The 23,365-nt window shown below is 40.5% G+C and overlaps 2 protein-coding genes across 3 annotated transcripts in view; one reads left to right on the top strand and one right to left on the bottom strand.

Moving 5' to 3' along the window:
- The window catches only part of LOC126956106 (uncharacterized), a 589,638-nt gene that overhangs the window by 50,407 nt on the left and 515,866 nt on the right, over nt 1–23,365 (bottom strand). The gene's annotated exons all lie outside the window — the stretch shown is intronic.
- The window catches only part of CTNNA1 (catenin alpha 1), a 177,745-nt gene that overhangs the window by 40,708 nt on the left and 113,672 nt on the right, over nt 1–23,365 (top strand). For both annotated transcript variants that reach the window (XM_050794981.1, XM_050794982.1), the window contains exons 4-5: nt 12,571–12,737; nt 13,282–13,401. In XM_050794981.1, coding sequence (XP_050650938.1) covers nt 12,571–12,737; nt 13,282–13,401 — 287 coding nt within the window. The remainder of the gene's footprint in view (nt 1–12,570; nt 12,738–13,281; nt 13,402–23,365) is intronic.

The raw sequence follows: 23,365 nt of genomic DNA, 5'->3' as shown, positions 1-23,365 counted from the left end.
TTTTAGTGTTTATTATCCCATACCTTCCCCAGGACATAAACACGTTATGATCTCCATTCTCACTGTGCAGTATGGATTGTTATATATCTGCTATTTAAAATGAAAATGAAAATCATTTCAATTGATAAAGATACCTGGAGGGGGGGTAGATTGTATAATTTATCGAAGATAAGCTGTATTTCTCTACTGGGCTGGCAAAAATTCTTTTTTCTGGACCTTAAAGGTAGAAAGGTTCTGGTGAAGAAGCTATTTAAAAGTATCCTTAGTATTGTTTTGGGGAAGAAGATAGAACTTTGCCCTATTTATTGAGGTTCCTTGGAGGGCTTTTAGAGGCAGTAGAGATGTTTCCATAGCTGGATTTCTGAGCCATTACATTGTGGTTGGGAATCTTTCTTGTCGTAGTATACTGTAGAATTTTGGGATGTGACACTGTAAATGGGATAGATGAGGAAGATGACCAGTTCCTGAGAACTGGAAGGAATCCCATCTTGACTTGAGAACTTCTTTAAAACAAAACAAAAAAACCCAAAACAACAACAACAACAACAAAAACTGCTTAAAAATAAAAAGCAGTTGGAAAAACTTAAGGCACAGCAAGCTTTGGTTGTAGCTATTAGCACAAAAGGAGCAATTATTACTACTTTCTGCAGTATAAACAGTGGAGTGAAGGAAGCTCTCCTCATCCTTTATAGCTTCAACATTTAAAATTAAAAGCTAACGTTTCCTCTGTCCTTTAGGAAACTTGCTATCATGACTATTTCTAAAAAGGTAAGAAACAGCTGGTGTGTGGATAATGACATGTTCTAAATAGGTTTAAAAATTGGAAAAAGTAGATGGAAAAGTAAAAGGGGGCACAGAAGTATTTGTTGAGCTTTGCATATATTATCTCATTTAATTTTCAAAACAACCGAGTAAGGTATGGGAGATAGTGTACTCATTTTACAGAAAAGAAAACAGCTAGAGATAAAGCAACCCAAAGTAACACAGCCGTCAAATATCGAAGCTGGATTTGGACCCAGTTCCAATACCTTATTTCATCTACACCAAGTAGTGTTCTGGGAGAAAAGTAGTTGTATTCATTAACATTACTTCATAGCATTCTTTGTTTTAAAGGAGCAACGCAACAGGCTCAGGTTAAAACAAACAAGCCTTTTATTCTTTTTATCCATCGCCCAAATATTTTCCAAGCCTGTCCTTTCCCTGTAACTTTATATAAAGTTTGGTTGCTTTCAGGGGAATTTACTCATGATATTTGATGCTTCAAAAAGTTCTTGATCTTTTCTTCTCCTAATAAAGAATTGTGGGGTTTTGTTTGTTTGTTTGTTTACTTTATAATTGCCAATTGTCTTTGTTTTAAACTCCAGAGGAACTTATTTTGTTTACAGCTCAGGAGAGAGCGTCACCGGATGACAGATTTTATTTCATGGCAGATGGTACAGTAGTATTGAGTTCTTGTAAGTTTCATCTCCTTTGTATCTTGGTTAATACTAGATGTAGCGTAGTTGACAGGAAACAGCTGGGACAAAAGTCAGGTTTTACAACCATGCGACCGTGGACATAGTTCCTGTCTGCCTCAGTTTCCCCAGTTTGCCCTTTCGTGTGCAGAGAGCACTTTTAATGTCTTAAAAATTTACTGTATAAACTAATTGACAGGTATTTTAAAAATTTTTTTACTTTTTTATTTTTTTAACATTTTTTTGAGATGGAGTCTTGCTACGTCACCCAGGCCATCATGCCTGGCTAATTTTTATATTATTATTATTATTATTATTATTATTTATTTTTTTAGTAGGTCCAGTCTTGAACCCTTGACCTCAAGTTATCCCCCGGCCTCAGCCTCCCAAAGTGCTGGGATTACAGGCGTGAGCCATCAGGCCCGGCCTTCTGCTGCACTTTTTTTTTTCGGACAGTTTCACTCTTGTTGTCCCAAAAATATATGAGAACCCTGCACTTTTTACAAAAATAATTTTATCTTGTGTTGAAAATGCAGGTTTTATGTGGGTGCAGGGCTATTATAAGAAAGGCGTACCTGGCCGGGTGCGGTGGCTCACACCTGTAATTCCGGCACTTTGGGAGGCTGAGGTGGGCGGATCACGAGGTCAGGAGATCGAGACCATCCTGGCTAATACGGTGAAACCCCATCTCTACTAAAAATACAAAAAATTAGCCGGGCGTGGTGGCGAGTGCCTGTAATCCCAGCCACTGGGAGGCTGAGGCAGGAGAATGGCATGAACCCAGGAGGCGGAGCTTGCAGTGAGCCCAGATCGCACCACTGCACTCCTGCCTGGGCAACAAGGCGAGACTCCGTCTCAAAAAAAAAAAAAAAAAAAAAAAGGGCGTACCTATAGACTAGTAAGATTTGAGAAAAAGCAAAGTCGTTATATGACAATTTAAAGCAAAAGGGAGGTGAAAGATCTAGAGCTGGAGAATTTAATGCCAGCAAGGGGTGGTTTGATAATATAAGAGAGATGTGGCTTTAAAAATATCAAGATAATAGTGGAAGCAGCTTCTGCTGACCAAGAGAAGGGTTCCCAAATGCCATTAAAAAGTGCAGCAGCAGGCCAGAGGCAGTGGCTCACACCTGTAATCCCAGCACTTTGGGAGGCCAAGGCAGGCAGATCACCTGAGTCAGGAGTTCGAGACCAGCCTGACCAACATGGAGAAACCCTGTCTCTACTTAAAAAAAAAAAAAAAGAAAAATTAGCCATGCATGGTGGCGTATGCTGTAATCTGAGCTACTTGGGAGGCTGAGGCAGGAGAATCACTTGAACCTGGGAAGCGGAGGTTGCAGTGAACTGAGATGGTGCCACTGCACTCCAGCCTGGGCAACGAGCAAAACTCCATCTAAAAAAAAATGCAACAGAAGGGCGAGCACGGTGGCGCATGCCTGCAGCCACAGCTGCAGACCTCAATTCACAGTGCATATCAGGCAGTTCAGCTTTTTCTTATAAAGTCATGACTTTTCTCTACTTCTTGGTAGTACTTCAGCATCACTAGTGGCACTTCGTATGAGCTTCATGGTGTCAACGTTTTGAGTGTTGTATTAAACATGATGAAAATGTATGAGAACTACGAATGACCACTTTTCACTGTCATATGCAATTTACTGGCTGTGAACTGCTCAGGTGGAGATGATTAGCATCACATGCAGATGCATCATATGTCATTTTAAGTGGATATTCACAACACTTGAGCTTACTGCTATAGCAATAGGAGATGGCTACAAAATTATTACAGTAGTACAGTGTGTACTACAATTAATTTTTTGTTTGATTATGATTTAAACTGCATCTTTACATTTGTTTGTATTTCCCTTGACTGCGAATGGCGCCATGTATGGCCTGTGTTTGTGTGCCTAAGTTTTGATAAGTTTTAACTTTCTGTAGTAGGTTTGTGTATATTTATGGTAGTACATGATAAAATAGGCTAGTGATATTTTATGCATTCATGATACACCTTTTTCTTAATTTTTTGGTACTTCTGGATTACATGATTTGAGTTTTTTTCAAATTGTTGCAAATCTCTGAAACAATTTTCAATATACTTATTGAACAAAATCCACATATAAGTAAACCCATGCAATTCAAACCCAGACTATGTTGTTCAAGGGTAACTGTAAAAACGTTGCTGCTGGCTTTTAAGTGTACAAATAGCTGCATAAATAACTGATGTGCGTCATGACCAGTCATGTCACCTCTTTCAAAGTCTGTTGGTGATAGTTCCCTGCAAATCTGTTCAGTTTATGCAAAGTGTGTAGTTGTGTTGCTTCCTTTTCTCCTAGTGATAAACCCACATGAACTCCTTGACAGAATTGAATAATTGAAAGAGGGAATTAGCCAACAAAGGCGAATGTGCAACAAAGAAATGAAAAGTGGTAGACCTGGAATTGAAATTTCATTAGAATATAAAGGGAAGAAATAGCTGGTTGTGAAAATGTTGACCCAGCTGCTATTTAAAACTCTGGCTATGCAGCTAGAACTACTTAGTGAAGGCAAACTTCTTGACTTAAATGAGGAATGTGGTTATGATGTCCAAGAGAATGTGTGACATCATTAAAAACGACACATTAAAGGAACTCTTGAAGATATTCATGACAAATAAGTGTAGATATTGGATAAAATGTTGGAAATGGATCCAAACTTAGAAAGGAATATGATGATTCGCCAAAGGGCTACAAAAGATGCTCATTCTGCACCCTAGTGTAAATGACAAGAAGAAGGCAGGGAAGCATTGCTCAGACTACTATTGAAAAAATTTTTTTAACAAGGAAATTAAAATACTTTGTTTCAGTGTTTATAATGTTTTAATTTAGTACATTAAATAAATATTGGTTGACTATATCATATCCCTATACATTAATAATAGACAATAAAGGAATTTTTAATGCTTAGACAAAAGTATTTATTTTTAATTTTTACACGCTGGAGTGCAGTGGCACGATCATGGCTCACTGCAGCCTTGGCTTCCTGGGATCAAGCGATCATCCCATCTTAGCCTCCCAAGTAGCTCACTTTGTTGCCCAGGGTGATCTGAAACTCCTGGGCTCAATTGATTCTCCTACCTTGACCTCCCAAAGTGCAGGAATTACAGTTGTGAGCTCGTATGCCTGGCTGACAAAATTTTGGGGGGGCCTTATTTTTAAAAAATTTATTTTTTTATTTTCTTCAAACATGGTGTTGCAAACTGCCAAAAAATTTTAAAGGTCACAGGAGAATCATAATTCTCTGTGATTAATCTCTGATTAGGATCAGTTTACACTGTTTGAACTTGTATGGTCATTTTTACAGTCCTGTGCTACTGTGCAGAGTGAAGATGATCAGTATTGTTATCTCTGTTTTACAACTGTGGAACCTGAGACTTACTTAGTGGTGAAGCTGTGGTTTTTGTTAGTTTGACTTCCGAGTTTATGATCTTACTGTTTATTATACCGGTACCCCTACACAAGATTTTTATTTTCTGAGACAGAGTCTTGCCCTGTTGCCCAGGTCTGAAGTGCAGTGGTGCTGTCCCAGCTCACTGTAGCCTTGACCTCGTGAGCTCAAGTGATCCTCCCACTTCAACCTCCTGAGTAGCTGGGATTACAGGCATGTACCGCCACACTTAGCTAATTAATTATTATTATTATTTTTTCAATAGAGACAGGGTCTCACTATGTTGCCCACACTGATCTCAAACTCTCTGGGCTGAAATGATCCTCCTGCCTCAGCTTCCCAGAATTCTGGGATTATAGGTGCTACATAAAATTGAAAATAAAGTAGAAAATAATTCCTTTAGTAGCCCTTGACTTTTCCTCCTGGTAATGGGCCAAATTCTTTTTTTTTTTTTTTTTTGGAGATGGGGCTATCTGTCACCCACATGCTGGAGTGTGGTAGCACAATCATGGTTCACTGTAGCCTTGGCTTCCTGGGCTCAAGTGATCATCCCATCTTAGCCTCCCAAGTAGCTAAGACTATAGGTGTATGCCCTCATGCCTGGCTATTTTTTCTTTATTATTTGTAGAGATGAGGTCTCACAGTGTTACGCAGGCTGGTCTTGAACTCCTGGTCTCAAGGGTCCTCCTGCCTGGACTTTTCAAAGTGCTAAGATCACAGGTGTGAGCCACCGTGTCTGGTCTTAGGCCAAATTCTTGAAAGAGCAGTCTTATTTATAACTTTGTATTACCCTTGAAGTCTGGTATGTGCAATTCCCAGAAAGCCACTCGTCTTCTTCATCGTCTTGTGCCAGCCACATTGGCTTCCTTGGCCTTCCATAATCTTTTTAGATCTTTGACTTGGTGTTCCCTCTACCTGGAATGCTGTTCCTCCAGATAGCCACATTATTCCTGTGATTCCTTTGTCAAGACTGTTTTCAAATCAAATGGTATTTTTTTCAAGGAGGCCTACCTTGATCCCGCTATTTTAAATTGTACCTTACACCCCTTTTCTCTGTCCTCCTTTCTGTCACTGCCCCTGACCCTACCCCAGTACTATTGTTTATTGTCTTTCTCTCCCACTAGAATGTAAGTTCCCTGGAGCCTGGGATTTTTTCCTGGCCTGGTTGGTTCATTTCCTGGAGCATTTAGAATAGTGCCTGGTTCATAGAAGGTGATCAGTAAGCATGTTTTGAAAGAGGCATGAATGCTCTTGAAGGTTGCTGTTGAATAGGTGAATACTGATGAAACACAATGAAGACCTTTTCTCTGTCTTCTGAGCTTGTTTTACCTAGTATCAATCCTTTCTACCAACCCTATTTTGTCTCCTAGTGCTGCAAGGCACTGAACTAGGCATTTTACAAGGTATTTTAAGTGACATTCACAGCAGGTATTCTACATGTTGTACAGAAGAGGAAACAGACTCATAAAGTCTAGTTGCGTAGCTGGCAAGTGGCAAAGCCAAAACTTCAGCCTATATCCAGCTCCAGAACCTGTGCTCTTTCATGTTACTGCATTCAATACTGTTTTTTTTTTTCCTTTTTGTTTATTGAGCTATAACTCACATACATAAAATTCACCGTTTTAAAGTGCACAATTCAGTGGTTTTTAGTATATTCATTAGGTTGTGCAGCCATCACCACTGTGTACTTTCAGACATTTTCATCATCCCAAAAAGAAACCTGGTTTTACCTATTACAAGTTAGTCCTGATTCTTCTTACCTCCTTCCCATTGCCCAGCAAGCATTACCTTCTGTCTCTATGGATTTGCCTATTGTGGCAAATGGCAATTTTATATAAATGGAACAATACAGTATTCTTTCACTTAACGTATGTTTTGAAAGTTCATCCATGTTGCACATGTATCAGCACTTCATTTTTTCTTACGGCTAAATACTGGATAATGCCACATTTTGTATGTCTGTTTTCCAGTTGGTAGGTGTTTGGTTTCTTTCTGCTTTTCAGCTATTATGATTAGTGACACCGTGAGCATTCATTTATAGGTTTTTAGTTGTGTAGGTATGTATTAGGTTGGTGCAAAAGTAGTTGTGGTTTTGGCCATTTAAAAAAAAAAGTAATGGTGAAAACTGCAGTTATTTTTGCACCAACGTATATTAGTCTGTTCTCACATAGCTGTAAAGAAATACCGGAGACTGGGTAATTTATAAAGAAAAGATATTTAATTGGCTCAAGGTTCTGCAGGCTGTACAGGAAGCATAGTGGCATCTCCTTCTGGGGTGACCTCAGGAAGCTTCCAATTATGGTGGAAGGCAAATGGGCAGGTAGGCATCTAACATGGCAGGAGGAGGAGCAAGAGAGGGCGTGGGAGAGGTGTCACACACACCTTTAAACAATCAGATCTCATTAGAACTCATTCACCATCACAAGAACAGCACCAAGAGGTTGGTACTAACCCATTCATGAGAAACCGCTCCTATGATCCACTTACCACCCACCAGGTCCACCTCCAACAATGAGAATTACAGTTTGACTTGAGATGTGGGCAGGGACACAGATCCAAACCATATCCACCTAGCGGTGGAATTACTGAGTCATATGATAATTCAACATTTAACACCTTAAGGAACTGCCAGATTGTTTTCCAAAGCAGATGCACCTTTTTACATTCCCAACATTGGGATATGAGAGTTCTAATTTCCCCATATTCTTGCCATTTGCTATTATCTGCCCTTTGTATGATAGGCATCCTACTAGGTATGAGGTGATATCTTTGTGTGGTTTTGATTTGTATTACTTGATGGCTAATGAGGTTGAGCATCATGCTTTTCATGTGCTTATTGGCCATTTCTAAATCTTCAGATGGGCACCTGTTTAAATCCTTTGCCTATTTTAAATTGGATTATTTGTCTATTTTTGTTTGTTTGTTTGTTTGTTTTTAAAGAAGCCAGGTCTTGCTATGTTGCCCAGGCTAGATGCTAACTTCTGGGCTCAAGCAGTTCTCCTGCTTCAGCCTCTCAAGTAGCTAGGACTGCAAACACATGCCACTGCAGCCAACTTAAAAAAATATGTATATTTAGTATAAGAGTTCTTTATATATTCTGGATACTAGATCCTTATATATAATTTGCAGAAAATTTCTTCCATTTGTGGGTTGTCTTTTTACTTTCTTAGTAGTGTTCCTTGAAGCACAAAATTTTAAATGTTTTTATGATGTCCACCTTATCTGTTTTTTGTTCTGTTGTTTGTACTTTTGGTGTCATAGCTAAGAAACCATTGTGAATCAGAGGTCATGAAGTGTTATCTTCTAAGTGTTTTATAATTTTAGTTCTAACATTTAGGTTTTGATCAATTTTGTAAGTATATGGTGTGAGATAGGGGTCCAACTTAATTCTTTTGCATATTGCACTTGTCTTAGCACCATTTGTGGACAAGATCATTCTTCATTGAATATTATTGGCACTCTTGTTAAAATCGGAATATATTTCTGGGTTCTCAGTTATAGTTGATTAATCTCTATGTTTACATTTGTTTTGATTGACTAGTTTTCTCTTACAAGTCTGGCCTTCTCGTTTTTGACAGTCTTAGTTCTCTTTATTCTGTTTCTTTTATTACAGAATCTTCCTCTCCTTATTCCGATGTCCACAGTCTCGAGGGTCCTAACTTTTTTTTTTTTCCTAAATCTTTCCCAACTCGTGTTTTCATACAGCTCTGGCTTTCTTCTCCCACTCAGAAAGGCCCTATGCTTGCAACCTTTAAAGAATCTACTGTGCTTAATCAAAGGTGATCAGATCTTTTGACCCCTGCCTTTGTAATTTACTACCACTCTTTTCTGGGCTCTCACTGTAGCTTTCTGATCCATGTCTCTGGTTAGGTTTATTGTATGTACTTTAGACAGGTTAATCCTGTGTACTTTGACTTCCCTTTGGTTGAGGGAATTGAATTCTGTTTGTCTACGGCCTTTCTACTCTTATCTTCTGCTTCTTTTTTTTTTTTTTTTTTTTTTTTTGAGACGGAGTCTCGCCCTGTCGCCCAGGCTGGAGTGCAGTGGCGCGATCTCCACTCACTGCAAGCTCCGCCTCCCGGGTTCAAGCCATTCTCCTGCCTCAGCCTCCAGTATAGCTGGGACTACAGGCGCCCGCCACTGCGCCCGGCTAAGTTTTGTGTTTTTTTAGTAGAGACGGGGTTTCACCGTGTTAGCCAGGATGGTCTCGATCTCCTGACCTCGTGATCCGCCCGTCTCGGCCTCCCAAAGTGCTGGGATTACAGGTGTGAGCCACCGCGCCTGGCCATCTTCTGCTTCTTCTAAACATATCCCTTTCTCCTCAGACTAGATAATTCAAACTAGATATTATGCCTCTAAGCCTAATTAATATATGAATTATATATTAATATATAATATATAAGCCTTCTTATTGTATACCTTAGCATGATAAGTGGTTCTACAAAGAGCGTAAATACTGGCATTACAAATCCCAGCTCTGCCATTTACTAGTTAAGGTGGCAGGGATTAAGTTAGTTAATCTGTATAAGCTTTAGTTGTATTATTTATAAGCAAAGATTACTACCACTTACTTTCTAGATGGGTAACAGAATTTTAAAGATACGTGTAGTGCCGTAGAGTAGATAATTTAAATAAATGTTGGACTTTTTTTTTTTTTTTTTGATACAGACTCTCTCTTTGTCGCCCAGGCTGGAGTGCAGTGGCGCAATCTCGGCTCGCTGCGACCTCCGCCTCCTGGGTTCAAGTGATTCTCCTGCCTCAGCCTCCTGAGTAAAGATTACAGGCTCCTGCCACCATGTCTTTGCATTTTTAGTAGAGATGGGGTTTCACCATGTTGGCCAGCCGGGTCTTGAACTCCCGACCTCAAGTGATCCACCGGCCTCAGCCTCCCAGAGTGCTGGGATTATAGGTGTGAGCCACAGCACCCGGCCAGTGTTGGACATTATTATGTTACTGTTCCTTCTGCTTGAGGTGGTAACTCCCTTAACTCTGCTGCCCACATCCTTCCTCTCCTTTGAGGGATGGGTTCATTTCAGAGTACGATACCTTCCATAAAGCTGTTGCTGGCATTTCATTTCTTCCCCAAACTGGTTGTTAGTGCTTCCTCCTTGGAATTCCCATGACACCTTGTGTTTTCTTTTTTGTAGCTTGCATGTTAAAATGCCACATAATTTCTTAGTGGTCAGATCCATCTTTTCTGGATAAGTTATTTGAAGGTGGGGATGGTATGTTCAGCTTTGTGTTTTGAAAGTGGATTTGTTTGTTTTTAGTTTGTAGCAAGTGCTAAATTAGGTGAAGTTCTGCTTATTATATAGGGTCAACATCTCTTGCTTGTTCTCTTGTTTGGTAATAATACTGTTTAAGACTGTGTATATACACACACACACACACACATTTATATGTATTTTTTTTTTTTTTTTTGAGATGGAGTTTTGCTCTTGTTGCTCAGGCTGGAGTACAATGGTGCATTCTCAGTTCACTGCAACCTCCGCCTCCTAGGTTCAAGCGATTTTCGTCCCTCAGCCTCCCGAGTAGCTGGGATTACAGGCACCCGCCACCACACCTGGCTATTTTTTTGTATTTTTTTTAGTAGAGACGGAGTTTCATCATGTTGGCCGGGCTGGTCTCAAACTTCTAACCTCAGGTGATCCACTCACCTCGGCCTCCCAAAGTGCTGGGATTACAGGTTTGAGCCACCACTTCTGGCCTAAGACAGTATTAATATTTTTTTTAAGGCAAATATCTCTTCTCTGCAAGAGTTGCAGAGAAATTCTTCCCTGAGTAAATAGTTTTCTTAAGCATATTTCCATAGCACCTTGTTCACAAGGCTATTTAATTTTGGGTGCATTGTAATACTCTATAATTTGTGAACCCTTCGAGACCAGATGCCTTGTCTTAACTGGCTGTTAATTTTTTGTCTGCCTCCCTCCATAGAGCTCCAGTAGGGCACAGCCCTTGATAGGTGCTCAAACATTTGTTGAACAAATAAAAGAATGAATGAGCTCCATCTTTTAAAATACCATAAGATATCAGCATTAATGTTACGAATCCACATAATGATTGCCATATGTCTGTGTTTTCCTGAAGATATAAGAGAGAAGACTGTGTTAGATCCAGGAAAGCCTTTTAACTGTAATTCATTGGAAGTTTTTCAGGCCTGACAAATATGTGGAGCTTTTCTTTACTCTTAGAATTATACAGTGCTTCTAAGCCTAATTAATATATGCATGTGAGGCAATTTTTTTTCCCCCTCTTCTGCTTGTGTTGTGCATCCAATGATGATAGCTAGGAGAAATTTGATAGGTCTGTTGAGAAATAGCTAGACTTCTTGAAAGTGCCTTAAAAAAATTCATGGAAGACATGAGAGAGTGAATGGCTTTTAGACTTTAATGTGAACTGAAGTGGGCTTGCTCAGCCAAAGGAGGAGGGAGTAATTGCTTTTCCAAGATTCTAAAGATAGTCTCCATACAGGCCCTATTTGTATAACCAGTGGACAAGACACAACACTGGCCCTTTATAGCTGTAAGAAAAGAGTGACAGTGGGCACCGTAAATAATTTTAATAGACACAAATGACAGAAAGTGTAAGTTCCACAAGTTTCTAGGAAATGTTATAAATTCTTAATTTTTTTTTTTTTTTAAGAGACACGGTCTTGGTCTATCACCCAGGCTAGAGTGCAGTGGTGCAGTTATGGCTCACTGCAACCTCAAACGCATGGGCTAAAGAGATCCTCCTGCCTCGGCCTCACAAAGCACTGGGATTGCTAGTGTGAGCCACCGTGCCCAGGCTATAAATAAATTCTTGAGCTCAGGATTGTATAAGTTGGATATTCCTGTTAACTATAGTAAAATCTATTTTATATGTTTTTAGCTAGTTTTAAAAAAATTGCAGATACAGTACCTCTTCATTATAGAAACTTTTTATAAGTACCAAATATGTAAAGAGGCAGTGTGTAACCCCGTGATAACTATTATTTGCCTTTTGACTCCAGTCTTTCCTCTGTATTTAAAAAGAAACATACATTTATAATTTCATTTGTTTCTGCTTAACATTTTTCATATCTATAAATATTTTCATAATAGTCATTTGTAGGCTACACCATAATTTACTTTACTAGATGCTTATTGTTGAGCATTTGAGCTTTCGGTAGTGTTCTGCGAAGGAAAGGAATGAATCAGTGGCTGAACTCTATTTTCACATACCGATGAGTCTCTGTTATGGCTGTACACATTGCATAGTTGGGATGATTAATGAAGTGTGGTGGTTCTGCATAATTGTTGCGGTTCTGCATAATTGTTGCCCTGTTTCTGTATTCTATGGATGTGAGGGTAGATTGCATTAGATAAGCTTTTTTTCTCCCGTTCAAATCTTGAATTTTTCTTCTTTTTTTTTTGATACATATAATGCCCTTTTTTGGAAAGGAGCATTATTAGATCAAAGGGAAATATTTTTAAGCCTCTTAATATATAGTACCAAGTCACTTTCCAGATATTTTGCTTTCACCAGCAATATATGAAGGTGCTTTTTTAAGTGATAGCTATAAAACAAAGGAACAGCAAACAACAACAAAAATGAAAACTCTTAAACTAAATTTGTGCATGAAATATACAAAGATTGGATTATTTTTATATTTTTTAAAAATGTAGATCAGTTATTTGAGTTCATTGTTGCTGAGTTTGTTTTTCATTCTGTAAAACAGGTGATTTGATGAAGACTGCTGCGGGAGAGTTCGCAGATGATCCCTGCTCTTCTGTGAAGCGAGGCAACATGGTTCGGGCAGCTCGAGCTTTGCTCTCTGCTGTTACCCGCTTGCTGATTTTGGCTGACATGGCAGATGTCTACAAATTACTTGTTCAGCTGAAAGTTGTAAGTATACAGGCCTATGTCTGTAATTTGTTCTATCACAGGAAGATCGCTACTGGCCTTCCTTAGTTCAGCATTCCTTAGGATTTAGTTTGGTTTTGAATTTGGTTTATCTCAGTGGACCAGAGATATTTTTGTTTAATTTCCACTTACTCCTCTAGTCCAACTATGTATCATCCTGGCTCTGTTGAGAGCCAGTGTTGTCTAAAATGAAGAACTTGTAGCAAAGATACTGTTTTGACTCCTTCCCTTTTTCCAGTAATGATTAAATCTTTCCTTGTACTAGTAGAGTTCCGGAGTTGAGAAAACCAAGATGCGTTAAATTTTGTACTTTAAGGTAGAGGCCAGTATTAGTGTCTTTCCCACTATGAAGCTCCTGTGTGATTGCTGTTTAAATGTTAGAGGACCATGCAAACTCAAGAGTGCTAAGTTTGGATTGCTTCTTGAGTAGCTGTTAACAGGAATGAAAATTTCTAGGATGCCATCTTTATTTACAGACTTACATTCAGAATTTTTGGTTTTTGGGGCTTTTTTTTTTTTTTCATAGGTGGAAGATGGTATCTTGAAGTTGAGAAATGCTGGCAATGAACAAGACTTAGGAATCCAGTATAAAGCCCTAAAACCTGAAGTGGATAAGCTGAACATTATGGCAGCCAAAAGACAACAGGTACAGTCATGATTTGGGGATATATTAAAGTCGTTTATTTTACTGTCTAGAGGGAAAAACTCATTCTTTGTGTTTTCTGAAAGTACCATTACCTACCTTCGCCAATATAGTTTCATTAAAACATTTAAACTAAGGTGTCTTTTCAGTATTGTGCTCTTAATAAAGTTATAATTACATTGCATTCATGTTATGTTCCTATTTTAATTCTTGTGAACATTTTATCTTAAGTAGCTTGACAACTTGTGATGAAGGTAGTGTCTGGAGAGGTAATAGGTCTTTGTGTATTTAAGGATTAACCTGAGTTAGTGGTGCAGTTTTGTTCAGATTTTTAATAAAACTTTAATCCATTTAAACATACTGAAATTGTCTCTGTATCAGAAAGTATCTCCATACCTTGCCCCACCAGCTCCATGTCTTGTTACTTTTTAACTGTTTCTTATTGTTATTAGTAGTTTCCGTTGTGTGGCATGAGGATCAGTGTTACTTTTCCAAGCTCCAGTAGCCCTTTGACCCTTTGGCATTTTCACTGTTGGGGTGCTTTGAAACCTTTCCTGTGCCCTTGCTGTTGGACGCTGTGTATTTTAGGTGTACATTCTTCAGAGAAGATCCATATATTGCTATCCGTCTTCTTAGACGTTTCATAGTCCTGATCATGCTTATGGTTTAAATTCTTGTTTTAAAACAAGCCCCAAGAAGAAGAATTGTTGTTGTTAGCTAATACCTTTATCAGTTAGGATACTTTGCACTGGAGTTTGCAGAAAACCCAACTTCCAAACTGCTTGAAAAAATGGGGGATTTATTTTCTCAGTAATGGTAAGTCCTGAGTTAGGCTAAGTGACTTCAGGGTTGTTAAATATAAGGGCTTTGCAGTATCATCAAGGATCCAGGTTCTTGATATTTTTCATCACTGCTGTCTTCAGTGTGCCTGGCACTGGGTGGCTGCAGAGGCTCTGTGCATGACATTTGCACATAATATGTCCAGTGAGAACAAAAAGGACTGTTTCTTCCATATGTCTCTCTTTATAAGCAAACAATCTAGAAGCTCCTAGCAGACTTGTCCTAAATCTGAATTGTGCAACATGCCTATTCCTCAGTTATCCCTGGCAAGAGGAAAGGAGTCTGCCTGACTCAGAGTAATCCAGATCCACCTTCTGCTCTTGCTTAAGGGGTAGCCTTAAGACCCAACAAAACACCCAGCGAAAGGTCTGACAGGTAGTGGGAAGTTGGGTTGGGAGTGGGAGTAGGGAATGGATTTGGGTAGGCAACCTGCTATGACTGCTACAGACTTTTTTCATTGCGACAAGATGGTTGTTAGTAAATATGTAAAAGGGGGTCTCACTCTGTTGCCAGGTTGGAGTACAGTGGTGCCATCATGTAACCTCCATTTCCCCAGGCTCAGGTGATCCTCCTACCTCAGCCTCCCGAATAGCTGGGACTATAGGCACAGGACACCACACCTGGCTAACTTTTGTATTTTTTGTAGGTACAGGATTTTGTCATGTTATCAAGGCTGGTCTCGAACTCCTGGGCTCAAGAGATCCTCCTGCCTTGGCCTCCCAAAGTGCTAGGATTACCGGCATGAACCACCATGGCTACCTAAATACTATTAATGTTTAATATATGACAGCTCTTTTGGGGACTTCTTAGTCATTTGGTTATATTTACATTAATATTAAAAATCTATGCCATGAGAGGATTCAATTAAATAATATATGTACAGTATTTAATACAGTGCCAGGCACTAAGAAGGCCCTTCTCAGGAGACAATTGGTGAATAATAGTTTATTGCTTTTATTTCAAGTCATAAGATATGATCAGACTAACTGTATATATGAGATCCTGGTTTTGGATTTCTAGTGCATAAGATTATACATGGTAATATATATAGCTAGGTTGGTATGCCTAAGTTAGTGTAGGCTCAGTGTGCCTTTTTTTTTTTTTTTGAGACGGAGTTTCGCTCTTGTTGCCCAGACTGGAGTGCAGTGGCACAATCTCGGCTCACCACAACCTCCGCCTCCCGGGTTCAAGCAATTCTCCTGCCTCAGCCTCCTGTCAGTGTGCTTTTATAATTTATTTTTGTGTTAGCTTAGTCTCCATCATATAAATTACAAGTATCTTTTCTTTTTGCTGGAGCTAATTGATCCTGAGAATAACTTGTTTAATAGAATGGTCATCCTATAAATGTGGCAAGCTGGCCAAATTACGTTCACAATTTATTTTAATTAATGGTTTTGACACAAATTCTTGTTTGAATATGTGAAGTAAATATTAAGTTATATTTAAAAGATACAGTTTGGCAAATAGTCCTACTGGTTTAAAAACGTAGTCTGATCTTGGTGTATGAAGACTGACTATTATTTAGACAAAATAAACATTAAGACTGCCATTATTGTGCGTCATTGCAAAATGGTGGAATAAATAAATAGATGGTGTTTTTTTTTGTTTTTTTTTTTTTGTGGTGGACTCTCGCTGTCGCCCAGGCTGGAGTGCAGTGGTGTGATCTCGGCTCACTGCAACTTCCACCTCCTGCGTTCAAGCTATTCTCCTGCCTCAGGCTCCCGAGTACCTGGGACTACAGGTGCCTGCCACCACACCTGGCCAATTTTTTTGTTTTGTAAGATGGGGTTTCACCATCTTAGCCAGGCTGCTCTTGAACTCCTGACCTCGTGATCCACCCGCCTCAGCCTCCCAAATTGCTGGGATTATAGGCATGAGCCACCACGCATCGTCTGGAATTTTATATGCTGTTCAAGAAACTTACTAGAAAGTAATGCTACCTGACTTGTTTTTTTTCTTCCAAAGCCAAATACTTCTCAATGCCTAAGTTTTAATACCTTGTGCCATGCATCTGTGAAGAGTTCCTTGAACATAATCCCTTATGTATTTTTTCATGTATTTTTTTAAAAAAGTAATAGCAAATGCCAAAGTTTTCTGAAATAAGATGTCACAGAAATATTGGAATTACTATATACATGCTGGATAATCTTCTGTTTGCCCTTCCATATTGTTTCCCACCCTTGTTTACCCTGTTCTCTGCCCCAGGAACCTAACCTGCCTGGATTTCATTCGTGGACTCCTGCTTGGGCTTGGTGAGTGGGAGCACCAGCAGGAGGTCAAAGGAGATACAGAGTGATGCTATGTCGTTACCCTCAGGCCTCTTTCCTGCTGGGTGCCCTGGGTTGCTAAAAGTGATGCCTTTCCTGTCTGGTGGCATTCTCTACACATCTTGCTCCCTGGTTTTGGTAACTGCTGCCTCCTCTTGTCCCTTCATGCCTAAGTGTCCTACCAGCTTTGTAGTTTCTCTGTATTTTGCCCATACCTTTGTATAATAGCATAGTCTCTAAACTGCCTTTGAGTCACCTGATTTGATTTTACTTACTTTTTTCTGCCAGGATTTTGAATGATACGTATTCCCATTTTCTTGGGTTTATAGTGAGTCATGGTCATTTGTAGTTTTCTTTGGGCCTAATTCTTTACACTTAGCCTCCTAAAAGAGAATTCACTGAGTAGACTGGTTATGGGCTCCTGTGTGCCCCCTGTTCACAAAATGGCCTTTTATAGACTTGGGCCTTGGTGTATATTACAGTAGACTAATGCTTTTCTTGGAAATTAAACAAATACTCATTTTATCCAAAGGGCCCACCCAGCCTGATGGAAACTTCATTCTTTCTTTTGGGCACTGTCCACTGGCCTCCTTTAGTAGAATTTATTCCTCCTATTTAACTGTATATTTGTATCTGATAACTGAGCTTTGGCTACCTGCCTCTCCCTACTACCCTTTCTCACTTCTATGAGTCAACTTCCTAAGCTTCCATATAAGTGAGAGCATGTGGTATTTATCTTCCTGTGCCTGGCTTATCTGACTTACCATAGTGTCCTCTAAACTCATCCATGTTGCTACGAATGACAGAATTTTGTCTTTTTTAAATGGCTAAATAGTATTCCGTTGTGAATATATGCCACATTTTGTCTGTTGATGGACACTTATGTTGATTTCATATCTTGGCTATTGCGAATAGAGCTACAATAAACAAAGGAATGCACGTCTCTCTTTGACATACTGATTTCCTTTCCTTTGGATACCCAGTAGTGGGATTGCTGGATCATATGATGGTTCTATTTTTAGTTTTTTGAGGAAATTCCATACAGTTTTATGTATTTGGCTATACTGATTTACATTCCCACCATCAGTATATTAGAGTTCCCCTTTCCCAGCTTTTTTTTCCTTTCGTTTTGCTAATAGCCATTCTAACTAGAATGAGATGATACCTCTTTGAGGTTTTGATTTGGTTTTCTCTGATCATTAGTGATGTTGAGGATCTTTCCATATACCTGTTGGTCATTTGTATGTCTTCTTTTGAGAAATGTATGTTTAGCTCATTTGTCTTTCTTTTTTTTTTTTTTTTTTTTTTTTTTTTGAGATGGAGTCTGGCTCTGTGGCCCAGGCTGGAGTGCAGTGGCCGGATCTCAGCTCACTGCAAGCTCCGCCTCCCGGGTTTACGCCATTCTCCTGCCTCAGCCTCCCGAGTAGCTGGGACTACAGGAGCCCGCCATCTCGCCTGGCTAGTTTTTTGTATTTTTTTAGTAGAGACGAGGTTTCACCGGGTTAGCCAGGATGGTCTCGATTTCCTGACCTCGTGATCCGCCCGTCTCGGCCTCCCAAAGTGCTGGGATTACAGGCTTGAGCCACCGCGCCCAGCCTTGTCTTTCTTTCTTTTAAGACAGAGTTTTACTGTGTCACTCAGGCTGGAGTGCAGTGATGCAATCTCGGCTCACTGCAACCTCCACTTCCCGAGTTCAAACGATTCCTGCCTCAGCTTCCTGAGTAGCTGAGACTACAGGCATGCACCACCATACCCAGCTAATTTTTATATTTTTAGTAGAGTCAGGTTTTCACCATGTTGGCCAGGCTGGTCTTGAACTCCTGGCCTCAAAAGTGATCTGCCCGCCTTGGCCTCCCAAAGTACCTGGATTGCAGGTGTGAGCCACCGTGCCCAGCTACTTTTGCCCATTTTAAAATCAGATTGAGTTTTTGCTGTTGAGTTGTTTGTATATTCTGGATATTAATCCCTTATCAGATGAATAGTTTGCACATATTTTCTCCTGTTCTTCAGGTTGACTGTTCACTCTGTTGATTGTTTCCTTTGTTGTGCAGAAGATTTTTAGTTTATATAATTCTTTTTGTCTATTTGAATATAACATTCTGCTTTTTCCTGGCCTGTAGGGTTTCTGCATAGAAATCTGCTGTTATTCTATTGGGGATTCCCTTTCATATGACTCGATGCTTTTCTCTTGCTGTCTTTAGAATTTTATCTTTGTCTTTGACTTTTAACAATTTGACTATAATGCGCCTTGGGTGTACAACTACCCAGTAACTATAACTACTTTTTAAATTCAGTCTCTTTGGGGACTTTTTGGATCTGTGTGTCCATATCTCTCCTTAGACTTGGGAAGTTTCCAGTTGCTATTTCATTAAATAGGTTTTCTATGCCTTTTCTTTTCTCCTTCTGTAATTCGCATGATGGGAATATTGGGTGATTTAATGCTATCCCATAAGTTTTGCAGGCTTTTGTCACTCTTTTTCATTCAAGTTCTAAGATTTTCTTTTTCTTGATGAAATCTTTTGAAACTTTCTATTGTATTTTTTATTGAATTCTTCCTTGTTGTTTTTCATCATTAAATTCTTTAGCTGCGTGATTTCTGTTGGGTCGTCTTCATGCTTTCTTTTTGTTGAATTTCTCATTTATATCCTGATTTTGGTGAATTTTTTATCTGTCTCTCTTTTGAGTTTCCTTACGATAATATTTTATTTTATCTTTTTGAAACAGACTTTTGCTGTCATCTGTCGCATAGGCTGGAGTGCAGTGGCGTGATCTTGGCTCATTGCAACCTCCGCCTCCCAGGTTCAAATGATTCTTGTGCCTTAGCCCCACCCCCACGCCCCCGCCCCCACAACCAAGTAACTGGGATTACTGGTGTGAGCCTCTGCATCTGGGCCAAGATTTTAAATTCTTTTTCTGGAAGTTTGTTGATTTCCCTTTTTTTTTTTTTTTTTTTTTTTGAGACAGGGTCTTGCTCTGTTGCCCAGGCCAGAGTGCAGTGGCATTTTCTCGGCAGTCTCAAGTGATCCTCCCATTTCAGCCTCCCAAACTGCTGGGGCTACAGGCATGTCACACCCAGCTATTTTTTTTGGCGGGGGAGGGGAGGGGTGGGTAGAGATGGGGTCTTGTTACGTTGTCCAGGCTGGTCCCGAACTCCTGGGCTCACATTGACTTCCGTTTCATTGGGTTCTAGTATTAAAGAGTTATATTCCTTTCTTGGTGTCATATTTACTTGCTTTTTCATGTTTCTTGTGTCCCTGTTTTGACGTCTGTGCATATGGTGGAACAATCACTTCTTCTACAGTCTTTTGAATGGGTTTTATAGAGACTTTCCCTTGCAGTTGGATTTTAGTATGCTGGTTGGGGAGTGTGTGTTGACTCTGTGTCCATTAGGAGCAGTAGTACAGTCTTCATGCAGCTTCTTCACCTGTGTTCAATGTTAGCAGTAACTTTGGGTGCTTCAGTTGCCTAGGCTGTAGAAGTTTGTGGTAGTTGTAGTCTTGTATGTCCTTGGTGTCAGGGTTTTTGGGGTCCTCCTCTTCTTGTTTTTCCCACAGTAGGGAGACTTAGCTGAGGGGATCACTGTTTGTGTCAGGTATGACAATGTATAAGCAGCTGCTGTGGCACTGGGTTCTAGGTACAGGGGCTTGGGGCAGCTGTGGGGCTGGGGTCCCAGGCTCAGGGTTTTGTGAACTTACTGTGGCACCTTGATCTTGGGATGTATTGGGTACCTGGCTTTGTTCTCTCTGGCAGAGTTGGATGTCAGTTGCCTATAAATTCAGGATCTTTGAATCTGAGGTATCCCAGTAGCTTTGGACCAGGGGCCTAGGTTGAGGTTATGATTCTTCCCCTAGGGGGCAGGGCACAGCATTGGTGCAACTTGGGAAGAAGGGGTGCTCTGGAGGTTTGGGCCTAGGGAGCAGGGTATATGTAGCTACAATTTGGGAACCTGAGCCAATAGGGCTCAGTGGCAAGTTGGAGCCCAGAGGCTGAGGCACCATGCAGTAGTGACTCTAGGCCCCTGGATGGTGGAGCTTGGCAGTATCCTAGGCTCTGTGAAGCCAGGTGCAACAGCAGCACATATCCCAGAATGGCAGAGCACAGCTGTTGTGTGGGCTCTGGGGAGGGGAGGGAACAGCACAGTGATTACTCTGCAAGGAGAGGAGTGTCTCAGCAGTTCACACTCTAGGGGATCCAACTTTAGGGAAACAGAATACTAGAGTTGTTTGGCCTGTAGGGTGAATGTCTCTGCTCAGCCACTGAGCAGAGTTTGTTTCCCTTGTTTCCCTTGGATGCAGGGTATTATGTCAGCTCAGCCCTGGGATGCTCAGCTGGTTCAGGGCACCAGTTCCCTAGGGGGCAATGTGCTGCTTCAGCTCAGGCCTGGTGGGCTTGAATTTTCTGGACAGTCCAGGCACAGATTCCTTGGGATGCAGGGCACTTCTGCTAAAGTATATGGATACGTGACTGCTCTGGGTGCCATTTCCTTGGATGCAGGGCACTGCTTCAGGTTGGGCACTAGTGTGGGGTGACTCCTCTGAGCGGTGAAGGTACTGTTTTCCCTGGAAGGGGAGTGATACTATTTGGATTTATATCCCCACCCAAATCTCATGTCTAATTGTAACCCCCTTTGTTGCAGGAGGGGCATGGTAGGAAGTGATTGGATTGCAGGGGTGGGGGTGCAGGGGGATTTCCCCCTTGCTATTCTTGGGAGTGAGTTCTCACAGATCTGGTTGTTTAAAATCTCCCCCTTTGCTCTCTTCCTCCGGTTCTGGCCACGTAAGACATGATTCCTTTCTCTTTGCTCTGTGCCATGATAGTAAGATTCCTGAACCATCCACCGCCAGCCATACTTCCTGTACAGCCTTCAGAACCATGAGCCAGTTAAACCTGTAAAGGTAGTCCTTTATAGCAGTGCAAGAATGGGCTAATACAGGGAGAGAAGAGGGGTAGATGGAGTGGCTTCCTCTCTCCTTGGCCCCATGAGTAAGGGTATAACAGTTGCTTGCAGCTTGGGGATGTCTGCCCAATTGGTCGTGACAGTTTGGTGGTGACTTAGCCTTGGGGATGAAGGGAAGCTGTGGCTACTCATACCAGGAGCGAGAACACTCCAGCCATGGTTCCATTTCCAAGATGGTATAGTGCAGTAGTTGCATGGGCTGTAGAAGGCAGGTCACAGTGTTGTCCCCTTCTTGGAGGGAGCACAGCAGTGTGAACTCTAGGCAGCTCCCTCAGCTGGGCTTAGTGCCTGTGAGAACTGCAGGGACAGTGGTGAGGTCTGTATGTGTCCAGGGTGTTGATGGGGGTTGCTGAGATCCTCTTGCTTACCTCCTCACAGTGGGGAGGTTTGTCCTGGTTCCCAGGTGATCCTGGTTGGGGTATAGGGTGGTGAAGGCCTGGTGTTTCCTTCTGTTTTCCATGTGGCCAGCCTGAGTTTGTCACCAGGGTTTCTGTAACTCCTCTGATGTGCTCTGGTGCTCTCAGTTATTTTTATTAAAATGTAGTTGTTTAGTCGTTTCGGGTGTTGTTTTGAGGGGGATGAATGCTAGGAGCTGCTAGTTGGCCATCTGATGTCACTGTTTTAAACCCTTTGTAAACATAAACTCATTTAGTCTTCACAAAATAATGTGAGATAGATACTATAACTGGTCGCATATTAATTTTAATAGAGGTTATATAATCTCGCAAGGTCACTCATCTAACAAGTGGTGGAGCCAGGATTTGAACCCAGGTTGTTTGGCAGCAGAGGACAGAGATAAGTGTTTTAATTGTTCCTACAATCACTACTGCCTAGCACATTGCCTGGATATAGTGGTGTTCAATAAATACTTGTTTAACAACTGAGTGACTAAACCACTTTGCTGTACTGGAATTGGATTCTAAGTGTGGCGCTAATCAGTTACTTTCTAATTAAGTGTGGCTGGAATATTATTTGCTGACTAGAAGTGTTGAATTTCCATTAGCTCCATGCCGTTATTTGACTGTAAGTGTAAAAGTGACGGCAGAAGTAAGGATGGGTTGGCATCAACCCTAGGTCCTGTGAGAAGGACCACCTCTGCCTCACATTGTCGACTCTGGCTTCCCAACATGCTAGTGATGTAATAATGCTTTGATGCTTACATTCCCTCCATCTGTGTGCAGAGAGCTTATTGAGGTATTTGATGAGAATGTAATGCTTCTTCTTTATTACCTAGTCTATGAATTCTTGCCTTTTGTGATTATTTTTTCTGAAAAGTTGGACACTGAATAGTAATGTTATTGTCAGTGTTTTATTTGTAAATAATTTGGACTGGTTGGATTGTTTGACCACGGACCCTTTTTTTAAGTGTAGCCATTTGTATCCAAGAGAAATCTATGGCTGTAATTTTATATTGTTAAGAGAGAAATGAGAGGAAACTTTCACTTGAATTTTTAGCTCTTGGTTAGAGGCAGTGTTACACAGATTGCTTAGAAGTTAATTTCTATTTCTTGGTCAATCCATGGGATATCATTCAGATTACATTGAAAGCAGTTCTTTGACTGTTCCTGAGTCTGCTTGAACCATCACTGGGTTGGTAAAGTTGGGGATTATGAAAGCTAAAGTAGACCAAGTGACTCTATTTTCATAAGTAATCTATTATGTTGCTTAATAGGTCAGTTTCCTCAGTAATCTGGATTACTTATTGGCATTATATATGTTGAAAAGAATACTTTTAATCATTATGCTTATTACAATAAATAGTGGTGTACTGTGATGGTGTCCGTTTTCTTTATGTAACAAAATCTAATTTCTTTGTGCTAAGTCAAGAGCAGTTCTAAAGAGAGAAAAAAGAACACTTTAGCAGTCAGGACAAATGATGGTATTTCATTATTATTTTCATCAT

This window comes from Macaca thibetana, chromosome 6, assembly GCF_024542745.1.
Source record: "Macaca thibetana thibetana isolate TM-01 chromosome 6, ASM2454274v1, whole genome shotgun sequence".
In the NCBI taxonomy this organism is placed as follows: domain Eukaryota; kingdom Metazoa; phylum Chordata; class Mammalia; order Primates; family Cercopithecidae; genus Macaca; species Macaca thibetana.
This window is presented reverse-complemented; position numbering and strand designations above follow the sequence as displayed.